The 18,997-nt window shown below is 37.4% G+C and overlaps 1 protein-coding gene across 7 annotated transcripts in view; it reads left to right on the plus strand.

Annotated features, from left to right (window-relative positions):
• The window catches only part of TTC3 (tetratricopeptide repeat domain 3), a 116,521-nt gene that overhangs the window by 68,762 nt on the left and 28,762 nt on the right, over positions 1-18,997 (plus strand). For 6 of the 7 annotated variants that reach the window (XM_027582290.1, XM_027582293.1, XM_027582287.1 and 3 more), the window contains 9 exons: positions 449-775; positions 3,351-3,602; positions 6,653-6,699; positions 7,642-7,698; positions 8,230-8,303; positions 9,782-9,946; positions 15,327-16,386; positions 17,579-17,644; positions 17,796-17,945. In XM_027582290.1, the coding sequence (XP_027438091.1) occupies positions 449-775; positions 3,351-3,602; positions 6,653-6,699; positions 7,642-7,698; positions 8,230-8,303; positions 9,782-9,946; positions 15,327-16,386; positions 17,579-17,644; positions 17,796-17,945 (2,198 nt within the window). The remainder of the gene's footprint in view (positions 1-448; positions 776-3,350; positions 3,603-6,652; positions 6,700-7,641; positions 7,699-8,229; positions 8,304-9,781; positions 9,947-15,326; positions 16,387-17,578; positions 17,645-17,795; positions 17,946-18,997) is intronic. The other variant, XM_027582288.1, reaches the window with a different exon arrangement.

Here is an 18,997-nt window from a genome sequence, read left to right on the forward strand (position 1 = left end):
GTCCCGGGATCGAGTCCCACATCGGGCTCCCTGCTCAGCAGGGAGTCTGCTTCTCTCTCTGACCCTCTCTCTTCTAATGCCGTCTCTCTCATTCTCTCCCTCTTAAATAAATAAATAAAATCTTAAAAAAAAAAAGTTTAGGTAGTGATGAGGCTGGGTTAGGATTGTTGAACTTTATTTTAGAGGAACTAAATTTTTAGATGTTACCATGAGTGGTATAGAGTGAAGGAGATAAGCTATTTTTGATATATTTGATTTAATGTGAACTTTCATATCTTTTCAAAAGTATTGTTAAGTATATTCCAAATTTAAAATTTCTTGAGTTTATTTAAAACATTAAGAATCTATCTGAACCATATTTTATATTATATAATGTTCTATTCTTTCTCAGTTTATATCTTTGCAAATTGGTCCATTGCTCACTTTAACCACTTTTATTTGTCCTTAGAAACTGCAGACAATGTTCAGAGTTGCCAGTTCCTTGATGACAGAATTCTGCAGTGCATAAAGCAGTATGCTGACAAGATAAAATCTGGTATTCTGAACACTTCCAAGCTTCTCAGAGAATTGCTTTCTTGGAAGGTTTTAAGCACAGAAGACTACACAACCTGTTTTTCTAGCAGAAATTTTCTAAATGAAGCAGTGGACTATGTCATTCGTCACTTGATTCAAGAAAAGAATAGAGTAAAGACCAGGATATTTCTGCATGTTTTGAGCGAGCTTAAAGAAGTGGAGCCAAAATTAGCCGCCTGGATCCAGAAACTTAACAGCTTCGGTATGCCACTGAGTTCTAGAACTGCGGCTTAGTAGGAAGGGTGGACATCGGCCTCTGATCCCTTTTTCGTTTTTCTGTCATCATTTATGATTTTTTTTTTAAAATGTAGGACTACAGATTTGTATGGTTAAAAGTACTATTTCCGGGCGCCTGGGTGGCTCAGTTGGTTAAGCGACTGCCTTCGGCTCAGGTCATGATCCTGGAGTCCCGGGATCGAGTCCCGCATCGGGCTCCCTGCTTGGCAGGGAGTCTGCTTCTCCCTCTGACCCTCTTCCCTCTCGTGCTCTCTATCTCTCATTCTCTCTCTCTCAAATAAATAAATAAAATCTTTAAAAAAAAAATAAATAAATAAATAAAAAAAAAATAAAAGTACTATTTCCTCCCAACTCACAATTTAGGTTATTTTATAGATAGGTTACAGTACACTTTTAAAAGGTGTAAACACAAGAAAGTTTTGTCAGAAAATCCAGTCCTGTATTTTGCTAAACTATTTGTAAATGTGTAAACAAAGAGAATCCTAGGCAGGTCATGTGTCAGTAGTGCCCCCTGGAGGTGGCTGTCTGAGTGCCCTCTGGGATTGTGCAGTTCTGTAGTCAGATTCTTTGGAAAATTTAGAGGAAGAGTGGATGGAACTAATTGCTTAGGATCACTGAAGGCAAATCTGTATCTAAGGATTATGAGAAAAATACGCTGAGGTTGAATCACATGATTATAAAACTCTGCTATTTTTCCTGATTTTCCTAATTTGGTGGAGGAAGACCCTCCCCTCCCCCCAAGGAGGCTCTTTGCCCAAGGCCATGCAGGGACTGCATAAAGCAGCTGCAGATAGAGTTGTGGTCTAATACTAGATTGAGGTTTCTCTGGGTACCTACCAGGGCACTGTTTATCTTGGTGACTGTGGTGGTAACTGGCCTCAGATAGTGGATGATTCAATTGGCAGCTGTTGGCTACAAGGCCAGTGGGAGCTACAGCAGAGCAGTCCAAAGGGTGAGACTGCCACACCTCTGCAAGTCACCCCCACCTGTTGGAATTTTTAGGGACATGGAGCTCTTAGAATTCTAGAGTTTCAGAGAATATATTGATAAATTTGTCAGTAGAAACAAAGTAAGATGGCAGGAAGCTCAGCATAGTTGATCGCTAAGTGTTGCTGCTTTGAGCATAGGTCTGCAACGGGCTTCTGGTCCCAGAAAATCACTCTTAAGTGATAAGGTTGTCATTTGCATCTATTAACAATCAAATAAAAAATTATAATGTTATTTTTAACTTTAATCTGCTTTGGAAGATAAGACTTAGGAGAAGGAAGCTTTCTGGTTATGCTTACGCGGGCAAGAGTGCCGGCCACAGTTCTTTCAGTGTACTGTAGTATTCAAGCCTTATAGCTCACTGATGGAAATGTTCATGGGTCCTTTTGATATAATTCACATTTATTCTGAAGATTAAAGGTATTTTAATAAGTATATAGATACTATTTAAAGTTGCAGTTTTTATTTTTAAAAAGTTCTAAAATGACTTCAAGCATGTTAATTAGTAAGATTATACTCTATCCCTGATGTAAAGCTCATATTTATTTATGAAAGGCAAGTAATTTCCAATTCCTGGAATTTTACTTCCTTCTCAACAAAAAGTTTATACTGTAGGGTCATATCATATGCATATTTAACATGAGAGGTCAGTTTATATGTGGGGTGTGGGGGAGAGTAAAGTTTTGATACTAGAATTGACCTCTTGCCTTCCCTTCAGTGAGCACATTTTTCATGCAGCATTGACCTCTGCAAGGTAACTGTTTCATCTGGAGGAAACAGCCATCCAGGGTAATGTTGACTCCGCATTCTGCTTCATATGCTGACTGAGAAACTATGGCTGACATAAGAGGCGATTGTGCTGTGTTCGAGATGGGTGGGAAGATAGACCAGAACTGTCTTTGCCTTTGGTGGCTGTGTTAGTAAGGGTAGAGTCTCACCATTCCTTCAGAACAGTGGTATGAGGTTGCAGCCACTTCTTTTTCTGATTTGTTAGAAGGTGGAATAAAAGTGGGAATAGTGACCATCCTGATTTTTGGAGGAGGGTAAGGAGTCATTAATGGAGGTGTTGGGGGGTTTGTTTACCCCTTTCCTGTTTTAAAAGCTCTTGGGAATCATTTGCATATTCTTGTTACTATGGGATATATGTAGAAAAGGACTAAAATCTTGCTGATTTGTACTGATTAGAATGAAAATCTTGAATTAGTAAAAGAGTTGTTATATTTTTACAGGAATTTAATGCCCTGTTTTCATTGCCAAAGTCTAATAAAAATGACCATAGAAGCTTATAATATATGAGCTATTACGTAAGAAGCCTTTGGCCCACCTTATTCAACTAATAGATAAGAACTATTGTAATTAGCATATCATTAAGTGGTATTCCTAAAATGCAAAATAGCTCGAACAAGAGTATATTCAGGTACGTGTTTTCACTGAAAATGTCAGCAAACTATAACTGAACTGCTTTCAGAGATGTAAAATTGAATGTGATTTTATGGTATATGATTTTCCCTTTTTCTGATTTGGGTTTTGTTTTTTTGTTTTTTCTTTTACAGGTTTAGATGCCACAGGACCTTTTTTTTCTCGTTATGGAGCGTCTCTTAAGGAGCTTGATTTTAGCATCATGACTTTTCTCTGGAATGAGAAATATGGTCATAAACTAGCCTCTATAGAAGGAAAGCAATTTGATTACTTCTGTGAGCCAACATCACTGAAGGAAGCGCGGTGTTTAATATGGTTGCTAGAAGAGCACAGAGACAAGTTCCCCGCACTGCATAATGCTCTAGATGAGTTCTTTGACATAATGGGTGTGTGAGCTGAGTTTCAATTTGTATTATATCTGGGCTGAGGGGGGAAAACAAATCTGTGAAGGACCTAGCTTATTTAATACTTGGTAAAATGGTGAGAATTATTACGGTACAGCCTGCTTATTTGGGCAAGTAAGTGATTAAGAAGAGTGGTGTTTTGTTTTGTTTTATGTCATAAAATGTTTTTACTCTGTTGAGCTAAGTGTTGTAGGGGTGCTCAGATGGGTGTGTTACACTAATTACACACCATACTATTCTCATCTTAGATACATTGACAGTATCATGGCAAAGGCTGATTATTAAATGGACAGAATTTATCAGTAAATGGTTTAAATTGTAACCTTCAAGAAAACATCTCCCTGCAGAGGAGGTGATGTTTGCAAAATCTAGAAATAGCACAGCTGTTGTAGTGGGAAAACTTAGATTGGGGAATCAGGAAAAGTAAGCTGTGGCCCAGCTTCTTCCCTAATTCAGTTCACTAAAAACCTTGTTTTTATTACTGCTTTAAGGCCCCTGCCCGAGCTGGGTGTTAGCCAGGAACTCAGAAATGCTTATGCTAGTCCCTGCCTTCAAGGACCTTATATTGTGGAAAAGGGAATAAGATGAATATACAAATAACTAATGTGGACATAAGCTCAGTAAGAGAGGACCAGAAAGAGTGCTGGCGGTTCAAATGGAGGATCAAGCACTTGTGTTCTTCCTGGGGAAGATGAAGCCTTGGTGCAGGGCTAGAGTCCGAGCTGTGAACATGGATGTAGTCAGATTGGTGGACATCAGACTTAGAGACATGGGGTTGAGAGGAGTTGGGTCACCTGTTTGGATAGCAGCATGGAGTCCCAGTTTAGCAGAATAGGGTGACTAGTAGTTAATTCCTTAGCTTCTCTTGGATCTTAGTTTCTTCATCATTGAAGTGATAGGATTTGGAGCCAATGGTCTGTGTGGTCCCATTTTGCTTCAGAATTCTAATATTCTTAGATTCTAAATTGATTTTATTTTATTTTATTTTATTTTATTTTATTTTTTAAGATTTTATTTATTTATTTGAGAGAGAGAGAATGAGAGACAGAGAGCACGAGAGGGAAGAGGGTCAGAGGGAGAAGCAGACTGCCCGCTGAGCGGGAAGCCCGATGTGGGACTCGATCCCGGGACTCCAGGATCATGACCTGAGCCGAAGGCAGTCGCTCAACCAACTGAGCCACCCAGGCGCCCTCTAAATTGATTTTAACTTCTTATCTTTGGGACTTAGTGTGTGTCTTATGATACCCCTCCCCCCTTTTCCCTCAGCATTCTTCAGCATCTGCTTTATGGACTGTCAGGAGTTAGACTTTTAAATTTCATGCTTTTTTTTAAAGGGCACATTAAAAGGTCTGGCGTTGTACAAAAGTATCACACATTACAAAGTTCATATGTAAAAGGAACTAAAAAGCTTGCTTTTACTGTGGTTCTTAGGAAGGAGCACTTTCAAATATAGGTGGCTTTATTTTTCCAGGACACAGCTCCGTGACTGGAGGCTACATGCTACTTGATAGCCTGAATTTATTGCCATCAGTTTGCTGCTGTTGGTAATACAATGCTATCTGGCAACTGAGCTTATAGAACCTGATGCTTGGCTCACACAACAAAATAACTAAAAAGGACACCCTCTTAGTGTGCCTTTTTTTTGTACCCCAACTATGCAGTCCATCTGGCTGACTGTTCCTCTGCTTTTAGTCATAGAGTCAGAAGCCACCAGCCAAATGACCAGCCATCCCAGCAGATTTTCCCCTCCAATAACTCTGCTTCTCACTCTCATCCCAGATATTTTCAGTTCTATACCTTTTCATTTAAAGGGATGATAATATTTCTTAAAACTTTTCAGAATCTACTGGTCTTGTAAATAAAAGTATTCAATAATGTCACCAATGCTATGATAATTTGGAGTTCCAGCCTCTCTCCTGAACTCTGCATACTCTTCCTATTAGTATTTATTTGTAGACAGCTAACAGGCATCTTAAGAACAGTGTGGCTAAACCCACTTATTATAACCCTAGAGATGTTTTTCCTAAATTATTCTTAGTAACATTGTTGTATATTGTTGTATATTGTTGTATATCTTGTATCTAAGCAGGAAACCCTGAAATTAGTCTCAGTTCTTCCTTTTTCCTATTACCCGGTGTTTAGTTTGTCACTGGTCCAGTAAGCTTTATTTTTGATCTGTCCTTTCCTGTCCATCTCCACTTCCCTGCGTGAGAGCCTTAGTAATCTCTCCGTGATTAGACCATCCTGGTAGCCTCCAAACTGGTCTCTCTGCCTCTAGACCTTCCCATCCAGATCTTCCTCTTACATTGCCACTAGTGACTCTTCTAGAACATCTGATCCTGTAATGATTTTGTTAAACACTTCATTTTGCCTACACATTAAATTCACATCATCTGTCTGGGTTTATCACTCTCCCTATCTGCCCTCTGTCTGTACATCTCACTTCTTGAAAGTGTCCAGACCTTCCTTGTGCTTTCCTGCCTTGTGTCTTTGCTCAGACATTTCCTCCAACCATGTCTTCCTCCTTTGCTTGTTTATTTCAAGTCTCACTTTAATATTGCTTCCCCCGCTCCAAGCCCTCCCTGACCTCTCCTTGGGCCTTTATCCTTGAAAACTTTATTATTCCATCAGTTTTGTTTCCATTGTCTTTGTTGAGGCACTTAGCACACTGGGTTACAAGTATTTGCCTGTTAGTGTATTTTGCACAATACAAGCTTAGAAACACAAGCCTGTCTGTGGCAGGGGCTATTCTCTGCATTTCTGTATTCCTGGCACCTAGCATAGAGTTTGACCCCCAGAAAACACTCAAATCATGTTGAATTGGATTCACATTTTGTGGTTCTTTGTGTCGGTTTCCATTTATTTGGCCTTTTTGCTCTTGGTTTCTTAAACTAAATTTGTGTCAAAATCAAACAAGGAGTAGAACATAGTGGATGATAATAGTATCTGGGGTGGTTCTCTTTAAGGCTTAATGTGTTGTTTGGCAGTGCAAAATCTTCATTTTCTCACAAATCATTGGTATTTTCCTACAGACAGCCGCTGTACTGTATTAAGGAAACAAGACAGTGGCGATGTGCCGGTAAGTTACTTGATCACTTTAACTGTAGTGTGCTAATCTGTGTTAGCCAAAGGAAGAAAGGAGTACCCAGGCCAGTGTTTGTTTACATCACAGTGGCATTCTAGAACCAAATCTGGAGGATTTCTGGCTGATTTATGCTAATTTATTAGACAGTTAATACCAATTTTCCTCTTAGAGTGACAGTCAGCAAACTTGGAGGCTTAAATTGGCAGTGTCCATAAAGTTTTGCAACGAATAAATGTTGATCTCAGAAATAGGGAAGGAGTTGTTGAATCATCTCCTGGCATAAAAATGAAAAGTTATCTGTAATGATTAAAATTTTAATGTTTTGCTCTGTAAGGAAAATAGACTTTGTTTTGAATGGCTCCAAACTGAGTTTAAGTTAAAATAATCCCAGAGTTTTTCTTAGGTTGTGGCAGTTTTCAGACAGAAAGATGCTTATTTACTGATTTTTAGGATCAGGTCACCTGTACTTGAAATTTTGTCTTAATCTGCTGTTAAATACTGCCCAGCTAAGTACGGAAACACAGATAACACACCCGTGGGAAGTTAAATGTCTTTTAAGTTCACTGTGACCCCAGAGTTTGGCCAGGTGTAGAGTGTCTAGTTTAGCTTAGTAAAAGGAATGTCATTAGAACGCTAGTAGCATATAACTGGAATTTAAAAGACTGATTAATTGCTTGAAATAACATAAACCTTCTTACAAACAAGTTTAAAATGTTGGAGCAATTTTAGTTATAACAGTCAAAATTGAGCTTTCTCTTATGTTCTATTATAAATCATAACACTAGGGCTAACATACTAAATGTTATATTTGTTGAGCATTTTTGTTGTTTTTGTTACATATATTCAACTTATGGCTAAAACCAGTATGATATTTTTATTTTGAGCTTCATAATTGTTATTTGAGTTTTCATTGTTTTTTCCCCTCCATTTTTCCAGTTTAATTCTGCTAAGGTAAAAAATAAAGGCAAGAAAAAGAAGCCAAAAGATTCAAAGGTATATTTTCTGTATCAATTCTTGTATAAAGTAATTGAATATATAAATTAGAATTAACCAATTTTGGGGGATATTTAGAAGCATTTTGTAGAGAAAGACTTTTTTTGTTTTAAGATTTAATCTAAAATTTGCTCCAATCCAGTGAGATAAATAGGGTCCTGTTTATCTTACGGTGGGTTCTCCTTGGCTGTCAGATATGTGGGGGCTCAGGGGGGCAGGAGTTGAGACGGGGAACAAATATTAGGGGAGGATGAGAGCAGCTGTTTTTAAGTTCCACTAAAACTTGTCTTTTTATCTTTGACATTTAAAATTTTTTTGGAGCATTGAAAGCTACCTAAATGTTAATTTGGGCATATTTATGGCTGTTGAAACTTTTATTACTATGTGTTCCTATACATAAGAAAAATTTAGGTAAGTCATATATTGGCAGTTTGCATGCGTATTTATATAAGTGTTCATCACTTTTAATGCTAATTTTTTTCAGAATTTTAAGGTGGAAAATCATTTTCATTTTTCTGTCTTTTAAACTAGCCTATGTTAGTGGGGTCTGGAACAGCTTCAGTAACAACAAATAATGAGACTGTCACTTCAGGTGAAGACCATAAGTAAGTACAATTAAAATTTTTTGCTTCATTTTAACTCAAGTGTATTAACTCAGCAAGTGGTGTTAATTTAACATAAATTAAACTTGTGTTTTATTTCCCTAACTTCACTGTCTAAAGATGTGCATCTGTTATGACAACCTGGTGTGATCCATCTTGGTTGAATTTACAGCATGGTTTGTCTGCATTAAGAATTCATACAAACTACATTAAAATCACTGGGCTAATGACATTTATTAGATCAGTTTGGGAGCTTACTATGTGCAAGATATTGTGAGAAAATCCTAGAAAATCGTCCTTAAAATGTTCAGTGAAAAGAGTGTCCTATTGATAATCGCTAGAATTTTTGCTATAGTAGGATTGAGGAAGACGTTTCGGAAGCTGTATATGATGTTGTGTTTTTTGTTTTTTTGTGTTTTTTTTTTAAGATTTTATTTATTCATTTGAGACAGAGAGCACAAGCAGGGGGAGAGGCAAAGGGAGAGGGAGAAGGAAACTCTCTGCTGAGCAGGGAGCCTGACACAGGACTCGATCCCAGGACCCTGGGATCATGACCCGAGCCAAAGGCAGATGCTTAACCATCTGAGCCACCCAGGCGCCCCTGATGTTGCGGTTTAACCTTAGATATGAGCAATTTTCAGTTGTGTCTGGTTGTTGAAACTGAGTTTTCAGGAAACAAATAGACATAAGAAATAAAAATAGTGAGTAGCAGTGACCTTTTTATGTCATATTCCTTTATGGACTAGAAACCTACAATTTTTTTTTTTCACATTTCTTAAAGGAGTTGTCATAACAGCTGCTTTCCTGCAGTCATTTTCGTGGATTCTTTAAGTGGAGGAATTATTTTAAGTTAAAATAGTAATAGCCTATACTTAGATAACACTTATGTACCAGGTGCTATTCCATTAGCTTTACATATATAAACTCATTGAATCCACTCTTCCACCCTAAGAGGTAAGTACTGTTATTATGTCCATTTTACAGATAAGGACGCTACTCATGCACAGTATCGTTGAATGGTATAGTTGAGTGATGCGCCCAAGAACCTGAAGCTTGTAAATAGCAGAGCCAAGGAATATAACCCAGGAATCTGGTTTTAGAACTCACACTGAAACTACCACATCTTTTTACAAATGCTAGAATCTTATATTTTAGAAAAAAAAAAATCTTTTTATAATAAAATCCTGCATTTTTCTCTTTAACAAGTTACAATTAATGTAACATTGATACTTTTAAAACCAGGAGTTTCAGAAAATTTGCTCTTGGGACTAAGGGTAGGTACTTAATTAAAAGTGCTTACTCAGTGGTCAGGCAAAGATACATAATTGTGGAAGGGTAACTTTTCTACATTTAATTCTCTGGTAGTGGTTTTTTGCATTGTAAAGCTGAGTAATATGTTACTATCTTTACATTTATTTTAATTTAAATATTCTCTGGGTCACCTCACAAGTTTATGATTCACAAAATTTTTTTTTTATCAGCAGATGCAATTCAAATTCTGCAGGCCCATTTGTGGTACCTGACCACCTTCGGCAAGATGTAGAAGAATTTGAAGCTATCTATGAGCAGCACAATAGTGAATATGTTGTCCGTAATAAGAAGCTGTGGGACATTAACCCAAAACAAAAATGTTCAACTCTGTATGAGTAAGTAGTTTAACATGTCTACAAGTATTATTTTATACTGATGCTGCCAGTTAAAGATCTCAAATTGTTTGTGTCGATTGTGCTTATTAAAGGAATCATTTATTAGCTCACAAACCTGGGGAAGAAAAGTATTTTTACAGCTTTTGTCGGGTATTACACAGAGTTAACTGAGTATTTTTAACTATTAAATTTAGACTCCTAATGATTTATGATGATTATTGGTTTTGTCAGTTTGAACTGCTTAATATAGATATTTTCTATTTCTAAAACTGACCTGGTATATGCTGATAGGGCCCATAAAGTTTCCAGCCATAATCTTTTTTTTTTAAAGATATATTTATTGGAGTGAGAGAGAGAAAGAGACATACACACATGTGCGTGGGTAGGGGGAGGGGCTGAGGGAGAGAATCTTCAAGCTGAGCGTGGAACTGGACGCCGGGCTCAGTCTTATGACCCGTGAGATCATGACCTGAGCCGAAACCAACAGTTGGACACCTAACTGACTGAGCTGTCCAGGCGCCCCCCGCCCAGCCATAATCTTTTATCATGAATTCCAAGGCATACTGTACTCTTCCTTATCCTTAGTTTTGGTTTCCCAGGTTTCACTTACCCGCCGTCAATCATGATCTGGAAGCCAATGGTCCTCCTTCTGACTTATTGTCAAAAGGTCATTAGTAGCCTAACATTACATCACAGTGCCTACGTCACTCACCTCACTTCATCTCATCATGTAGGCATTTTATCATCTCCCATCATCACAAGAAGGGCAAGTGCAGTGCAATAAGATATTTTGAGAGAGAGACCACATTCACATGACTTTCATTGCAGTATACTGTAACTGTTCTATTTTATTATGAGTTACTGCTGTTAATTTCTTATTGCACCTAATTTATAACTTAAACTTTATCAAAGGTATGTGTGCGTAGGAACAAAACAGTATATATAGGGTTCCGTACTATCTGTGGTTTCAAGCATCCCTGACGGTCTTGGAACATATCTCTCATGGATAAGGGTGGAGTTACACATTTGACAAAGAGTAGTTATTGATTATTTGATGATTATTTGATCTTACTCTTCCTTTGTTGATGGATGCGGATGTTTAGCATCTCATAAATCCAGTGACAAGTTAATAAGTTGGAGTGGGGTGGATAACATAATGGAGTAAAGAGTTCAGGAAAATCTAGGAAGCAGTTAACCGTTTTGAGCTTGGTATTATTAAGGTATTGCTATCTTCCTTAAGAAAAATTGAGGGATAAGACCTGCAGTAAAAAATTAATTTAAAAGCTAACTATTCTCCCAGAAAACCTGTCACTCATCCATAATTTAGTCATTCCTTCTGTTTTCCCCAGTTGCATTATTCCTATTCAGTCTAGTTACGCTCATAGGTCCCTCTTCATGGTTTTTCTTTAGAGTTGAAATGCTGAGCAAATCATATTTCCAGAGAACTTTCCTGGATGACCATATGGAAACAGCTATAAAACTACACTAGTATTTCGTAAAATATGGTAGGCTTTGCTTCAGGCATCCAAAACTGAAGCTGAACTGTGTTGTTTTGAGGACCTTGCTTCTTAAAGAATTTATTACTATTATAAGTGGGAGGAAATTAAACAACTTCATGAGGAAAAAAAATAGGCTGAGTTGTATTTTGAGATAGAACTTAAAGTCATGAAGTTGCAGGAAGTTACACCTCAGAAACAGTTGTTTCTTTGAATTTTCAAAAGTAGACGTGATGATGGGCTTAAGAATGATTTCTTTTAGGGGCTCCTGGCTGGTTCAATCAGAGGAGCATGTGACTCTTGATCTCAGGGTTGTGAGTTCAAGCCCCATACTGGGTGTAGAAATTACTTAAATGAATAAATAAACAAAAACTCTGAAAAGAAAAAAAAAAAGATTTATTTTAGTGGCCAGTGGATAAAAGAAAGAAAAATGAAACCACTCAATTTTCTTTATGACAAGAGTATAGAGTAGAAAAATTATTAGACAAGGAATCAAGAATATTGGGATAACTGCTATTAACTTTATCTTAAGTATTTCACCATGAAGTAGGTGATTAGACTGATTGGAGTTTAATTGACCTAATGCCCTTCTAGTTCTAATATTTTATGATTTTAGATATTTGAAGCAAATTAAATTTCAGTGGGTAGTATTCTGCATTTAGCTTTTCCTAACACCTCATTAGTGGTGTTAATTAGTCGGCCAGCATTTATTAACCACTTGTGGTTAAGCCCTGTGGAAGATTGCAGAAAAAGTAGAAGATGCAGTCCTTTCATGCAGCTTGGAGAGCTAAATTGATCATTGGTCAGGTCACCGTGTATTGCAAATAAAATTACTCTGAAATAAGAATCATGAGCTTGTACAAAACAGTGATTTTTTCAAAGGACCAGAGCTATAATACTAGGGTGGGGATGCCTTCTGAAATGTTTTCTCCATCCTTATCCCTTGCCCCTGTGCCAGCAGTGACATGTAATGGTACTATGGTTGGGATGACCAACCATGACCATTTCAGACACTAATAGTCATCATCCAATTATGAAAATATATGTACATATATACATAACATAAGAACTATTACTATCTCTGATATAATTAGCTTTTTTCTTTTTTTTTTTTTTTTAACTCCTGTCATGTGCAGTGTGCTCATTTTTGCCTCTGGTCCTGAAGTGCAGAGTCTGAGACTTTGAACGAGAGCAGGCAATGATGAGAGAGGAGATGCATCTTGTGTAACTTGGCAGAAGCTCAGTCAGCCTCACCATTTCAGTTGTTGTCTACCATCTTTCATTAGAGCTTTGACCTCTTTCATTCATGTCTGCTAAATAGCCACATCAGTTCCACTGTTGAGTGTGCATTGATGGATGGATTCTAACCCCTGTAAAACACTGGATTATTAAGAAATCATATTTATGCTATTTTGGATCCACTGTTTATCTTACAGAGATGACTTTTCAAGGCTAGAAAAGATGTATAAATAGAGTTAAAGTTCATTTTGTGTTGCATTTCAAATAATAGTGACTATAAAAATTTTATTCACAGTATGGTTATAATACTGTTTCTCTTTGGGCTAGGGACCTGTGTTAAATTTTGTTCTGCTTCGGTGTTTGAAAAATTCATTGCTACTTAGCCAGTGGAAAAAATGTGGAGGCTCTAATTTTTTGAAAAAAAAATTTCTGATTGTAAAAGTAATAATATAAATTACTATGGAATTTTTTTAAATAAAGGAAAAATAAAAATTATGAGTAATTCTATCACCCAGATATAACCACAGTTAATTTTTGGTGTATATCCTTTCAGGCTTTTAAAATGTAGATAGATGTGTAAAACACAGGTTTTAAAATTTATAAACTGTGATTTTACTATACACTCAGCTTTGTCATAACCTTTTTTCACTCAAAATGCATAGTGAGCATTTTTTCATATCCTGACTCTTCTTCAAGAACATGACTTTTATTAGTTGCTTGGTAATCATCACAGATCTGCACTGTCATTTACATTGCTAGCTATTGAAAAGCTTATTGCTGGGGCCCCTGGGTGGCTCAGTCGGTTAAGCGTCTGCCTTCGGCTCAGGTCATGATCCCAGCATCCTGGGATCGAGCCCTGCATCGGGCTCCCTGCTTAGCAGGGAGCCTGCTTCTCCCTCTCCCTCTGCCTGCCGCTCTGCCTACTTGTGCTCTCTCTCTCTCTCTGTCAAATAAATTTAAAAAAAATTTTAAAAACAAAGAAAAAAAGAAATTTCATTGCTGAATTAGAGTGGTTTCCTTGAAGGTGGACTATTTTTAGTTATCCCATTTTGGATTTAAGTGTTTTAATCCAGGTGGGAAAGCTTTGTTTTTCAATGATTCTCTTTAGTATTCATCATGGAGAGCAAAAAGTAAATACACATACACCATTCATGAATTATTCTCCTGTTGCTTAATGGCAGCTAAATATCAAATGGAAGGGTATCTCTCTTCAGAGAGATGGTAGAGCCAAAGTTACACCAATCAGCCAAAATCCTCAACAAGAGTTACTGTTTCTGAGACTACAGTGATTTCTTTTTACCTTACTCTCCTTCAAACCCTTCTGCTTTTAGAGATTTCTCATTAAAAACGAAGCTTGAGGGGCACCTGCGTGGCTCAGTTGGTTAAGCAGCCAACTCTTAATTTTGGCTTAGGTCATGATCTCAGAGTCCTGAGATTGAGCCTCGTAACCTCGGAGAGTCTCCTTGAAGACTTCTCTCCCTCTCCCTCTGATCCCTCCCCTCGAGTGCACTCTTGCCATGTGCGTGTGCTCTCTCTTTTTAAAATAAATAAAATCTTAAAAAAATAAAAATGAAGTTTGATGGGAATCTTAAAGTGAAAACAAATCTAACCTGTTACCTTGCAAAAACAATATGTATTGGGGAGTTTCAATTATAGAGATTATTCTAAGGGGAAAGTAGTCATCGAAAAACACTAAGTATTTAGAGCAGCATTGCTGACGAAAAGTAGTGGCATTTCGTCTTCAGCCTTCAGAGTATCAGTTACTTTGAATAGAGGTTAATCATTTGCAAAAATAGTCCTATGCCTTTATCTGTAGCAGCATCTGTACATAAAGAGGTTTCTTTTGCTTCAAAAAAGTGTTGTTTTTACCTTCTCCTAAATAAGTTGTCTTTCTGGTTAGTGTTAATTTACTAAGAAAGTCCCTTTAGAGATTTTTGCTCTTGAAAAAGCAAATCTTTTTGGTGGTGTGTGTTACGTGTCTTTCTGGCTAGTTAATGCCACTGTTACAGACTGTATACCAAATTCAAATAGAAGAGTAAGGCTCTTTGAGGCTGACACAAGAATGGGAAAAAAAATAGCCCCAGAACTGGAGGGAGCCCCAATCCAGAATTGGAAGTAGATTAAGGGATCGCCCCATTACTGTGTGTCTGATCCTGTACTGTATTGGTTTATTGGTGAGACGGGATTAATTTCAGTACCTCTAAATCACTGCCTATTCTTAAACAGAAAAATGTTAAGATTACTAGATACAAATTCCATAGGATTTTAGTGAAATTTGATTTCTTCTCATTTGACATTCTTGTTACTGATATTCTTGTATAATAAATTTTCTTTTCATTACTTTTAAAATAGATTATGTAATTATATAATTGAAATTTATAAAATAACTTTTTAATCCCTTTCTGTCTTTTCAAAAAAAATTTTTAAGGATTGTTTTCCAAGGGGTAAACAAAATTTTGCTTTTAGAGTATCATTCATTGCAATTAGCTTTTGTCAGATTTAATATGAATATAATATGTTGGGGAGCTGTTGAGATCAGTTGGAATTGAAATGGTATTTTGCTTTGGAAGAACTTTGGGGAATATATTTTTTTCAAATGAACATGTATACTTCCTTATAACATGTAAACATAATTTTTTTCCAAGTTATTTCTCTCAGTTGTTGGAGGAGCATGGTCCATTGGACATGAGTAATAAAATGTTCTCTGAAGAATATGAATTCTTCCCAGAAGAAACTCGACAGATACTAGAAAAAGCCGGAGGTTTGAAATCTTTTCTCCTGGGATGTCCTCGTTTTGTTGTGATTGACAACTGTATTGCATTGAAGAAAGTTGCATTGCGGCTCAAGAAGAAGAGAAAGAAGAAAAACATTAAGACAAAAGTGGAAGAAATTTCAAAAACAGGGGAGTATTTACGAGTTAAACTACCACTGAATCCATCCGCTAGGGAATTTAAACCAGATGTAAAATCCAAACCAGTGTCTGATTTATCTTCAGCAGCAGCTTCTGAGGATGTGAAGCCCAAACCTATAGCTGCGAATTCTCCCAGACCAACCTGTGAGGCTGTGAAGCCGAAACCAGTGTCTGATAATTCTTCTAGATCAGTTTCTGAGGATGAGAAGCCCAAAGAGGTCTCTTCTGATCCTCCCAAACCAGTATCCGAGGATGAAGGTCACAAGGGAGGATCCTCTAATTCTCCCAAACCAGCTTCTGAGGATGTGAAACCAACCTACTGGACTCAGCCCCATTTGGTCACAGGATACCGTACATACCTCCCCTTTCGGGGCTTTGACATTACCCAGACATCACCAACATATATAAATGTGTTACCGAGTGTGCCCCAGTACACTAACATTTACACACCTCTGGCCGTTTCTTCTGAGTATCAGCTGCAAAGATCAGTTCCAGTGGTGCCATCTTTTATAGCCAGTGACGGACCAGATGAAAGTGCTGTGTGTTTTGAGGGTCATCATTTGAATGCTGAGGATGCCCCTGGTAACCAGATTGCCCCGAAAACACAGATCCTTCAGGACTCTCTGGAAGTATCAGTAAAGACACAGTGCAGCACAGATGGTGCTGATACAGCCCTTAGTGAGTCTAACAGATATGATGGTCACTGTGGAAATTCTGCCAGCAAGTGGGAAGTAAATCCAGAAAATACCGATGAAGTAACAAATACTCCACATACACAAGTGGTTGCCATACAGGTAAGACTTAAATAGAAAAAAGTCATCTTAATACTGAAGTTAAATTTTCCTTCTCATCTTTCATTGCCATTATATTTACAAAAATTCTTTTCAATAATTGACTTTATAATGGTTATGAAATCTCTTGCCTGGAAATGTTTTTAAAAATATGAACCCTTTTGTAGGGCATGATAGGTAATCCAGAAAGAATTTTTGGGTCTAGTAAATAATACACTTCTTCCCTAACCAAGTTTTCTACCAGTTGAGAAATAAGATAGAGGAATCAGCAAATGGAGCCAAAACATCACCTTAACAATTAATAATGGCGCCATAAGGATGATGTGGTTTGTTTCTGTAGCACTTGGATGTTCTAGTATTGAAGCCCAACACTGAAGCACCAGCTCACCCACCCAGTTACAGTAGTGCCGGACCTAGGAAGCCTCCCATCTTGGGGTGCTTGCCCCACAAGAGTTACTGCATGGAGAATGAAAGGAAAAGTGCTTTTTGCACAGGCAGCCCAAAAAAGCAGAGTCTGGGCTTTATGTGTGACCAGTTTCTCCTACCAAAATAGGGGAGGAATGGGAGAGTTAAAAACAAAACAAAATAACAGGTGGAGAGAAATGAGAGGTGCGAATAAAAGTTCCTAACAAGCATAGAATAAATTGACGTTCTCCCATAGTTCACTCTATAGGGTTTGAATTCATTAACTCCTTGTTGGATTATCCCCCTCCTCATATTTTCTGTTTTCTAAGAAAGCTTTGAAAGAACATTTTAAGGGGCACCTGGGTGGCTCAGTCGGTTAAGCATCTGCTTTCGGCTCAGGTCATGATCCCAGGGTCCTGGGATGGAGCCCTGTGTCGGGCTCCCTGCTCGGCAGGGAGTCTACTTCTCCCTGTGCTCCTCCCCCTGCTCGTGCTCTCTCACTTGTGCTCGCTCTCTCTTTCTCTCTCGCACTCTCTCTCACTGTCTCTCTCAAATAAAATCTTAAAAAAAGAACTTAAGAGTAATGAACCAAAGTCATTTTTATTTTTACTAATTCTATATGATAGCTCTTTCCTAATACAAGTATTTGTAGAAAGCATACAACATTATTAAAATTGTCAAAAAAAAAAACCTTGAAAAAATTGTGGGCATGCCTTAAAATGTCATTACATGATGGATTTATTTTACTAGAGCAATTGAGATAAATTTAAGTGTTTGTTTTGCCCCAAAGGTGTCTTGGAATATAAGACATCAAGAAGTCAATACTGAGCCATATGATCCTTTTGAGGCACAACAGGTAAGTCAGAATGAATTATCATGATGTTTCCCTTGTAAATTTTCATCTACCTTTTATTCTCCTCTGTTTATTTTAAGAGACTATTCAGAACAAGACCAGAAATAGGCGTTTTAAACTATTTTTAATAGATAATTTTGTAATTTACCTTTAGGGAGATATTTTACAGATTGAGAAGGAGTACCAGGTTTTACAAGAGCAGCTTAAGGAGGCATGCGAAAATTATGAGCAGAGAAAACTCGAGGGCTCAGAAGAGACCAGGGACCTGGAAGAAAAGTTGAAAAGGAACTTAGAAGAAAACAAGGTAATCCTCTCTGAAACTTCGCTGTACTAGCATGTGGCATGATCAGGAGCATTGTTGGCTGAACAAAGGATTTTTTTCTTAATGCCTATTTAAATTTCTCTATGACATATTAAAGTGGCAGTGTTTTTGCAGTGTTTTAGAACCTCTACATGTTGCCATTTAAGAAAAGGGCTGTGAATCTGGGTTTTCATTTATTTTTAGTTCAGTTTATTTCATTAACTAAACCTGTTTTCTGGTGACTAAATTTTTGCATTAATCCTTGTTTATATTGAGAGGCAGTATAGCATTAGTAGTCCATAGTGTGAGTCTTGGGGTCAGACCAACTAGGTTCAGATGTAAGCTGAGTCCCATACTAGTTCTCATCTGGGACAAGTTAGCTAACTTCTTTGTGCTTTAGTTTCTTATTTGGAAAATTTGGGTGATAATAGCTCCCATTTCTTGGGATTAGATTAATACTCGTAAAGTACTTAAAACTGCCTGGTGCATAATAGGGGCTCTGTAAGTATTGCCTGCCACTGTTACTACTATTCCTACTACTGTCTTCATCTTACTGTTAAGGAAGTATAAGAATAACACATGGAGCTTTAGGCATATTAGATCTGTAAAATCACTTAGACCATCTTGTTTGAGTCTGTTGATCTTGAGTTCCATTAGCTAAGATGGATTACAGTTACATGTAACTGGCTATTGGAGTAATATTAATTAGTGGCAAGGCCAGATTGAATTGGTAGGGAAATGGAATTATAGATGTAAGGGAATCATAGTGTGTTTCTTTCTTAAAACCGAGGCCTTCTGTACAGATGTAACAAAGGGATGTTAGTTAATTTAAGGAAGGAAGGATTTACACTTACTCTGGTAAGCATTGTCTAACATACAGGATTGTTGATTCACTGTCTTGTATACCTGAAACTAATACAACAGTGCATGTCAACTACACTTAAGTTAAAAACGAAAAAAAGAAGAATTTGTTCCAGAAGTCTGGATCAGTAGCTGGGGTACCATATTAAATAGAAGAAAATTTGCTTAGGTTGGACCTTCATCAGGAAATTCAT

The sequence above is a fragment of the Zalophus californianus genome, chromosome 1 (assembly GCF_009762305.2).
Source record: "Zalophus californianus isolate mZalCal1 chromosome 1, mZalCal1.pri.v2, whole genome shotgun sequence".
NCBI lineage: Eukaryota > Metazoa > Chordata > Mammalia > Carnivora > Otariidae > Zalophus > Zalophus californianus.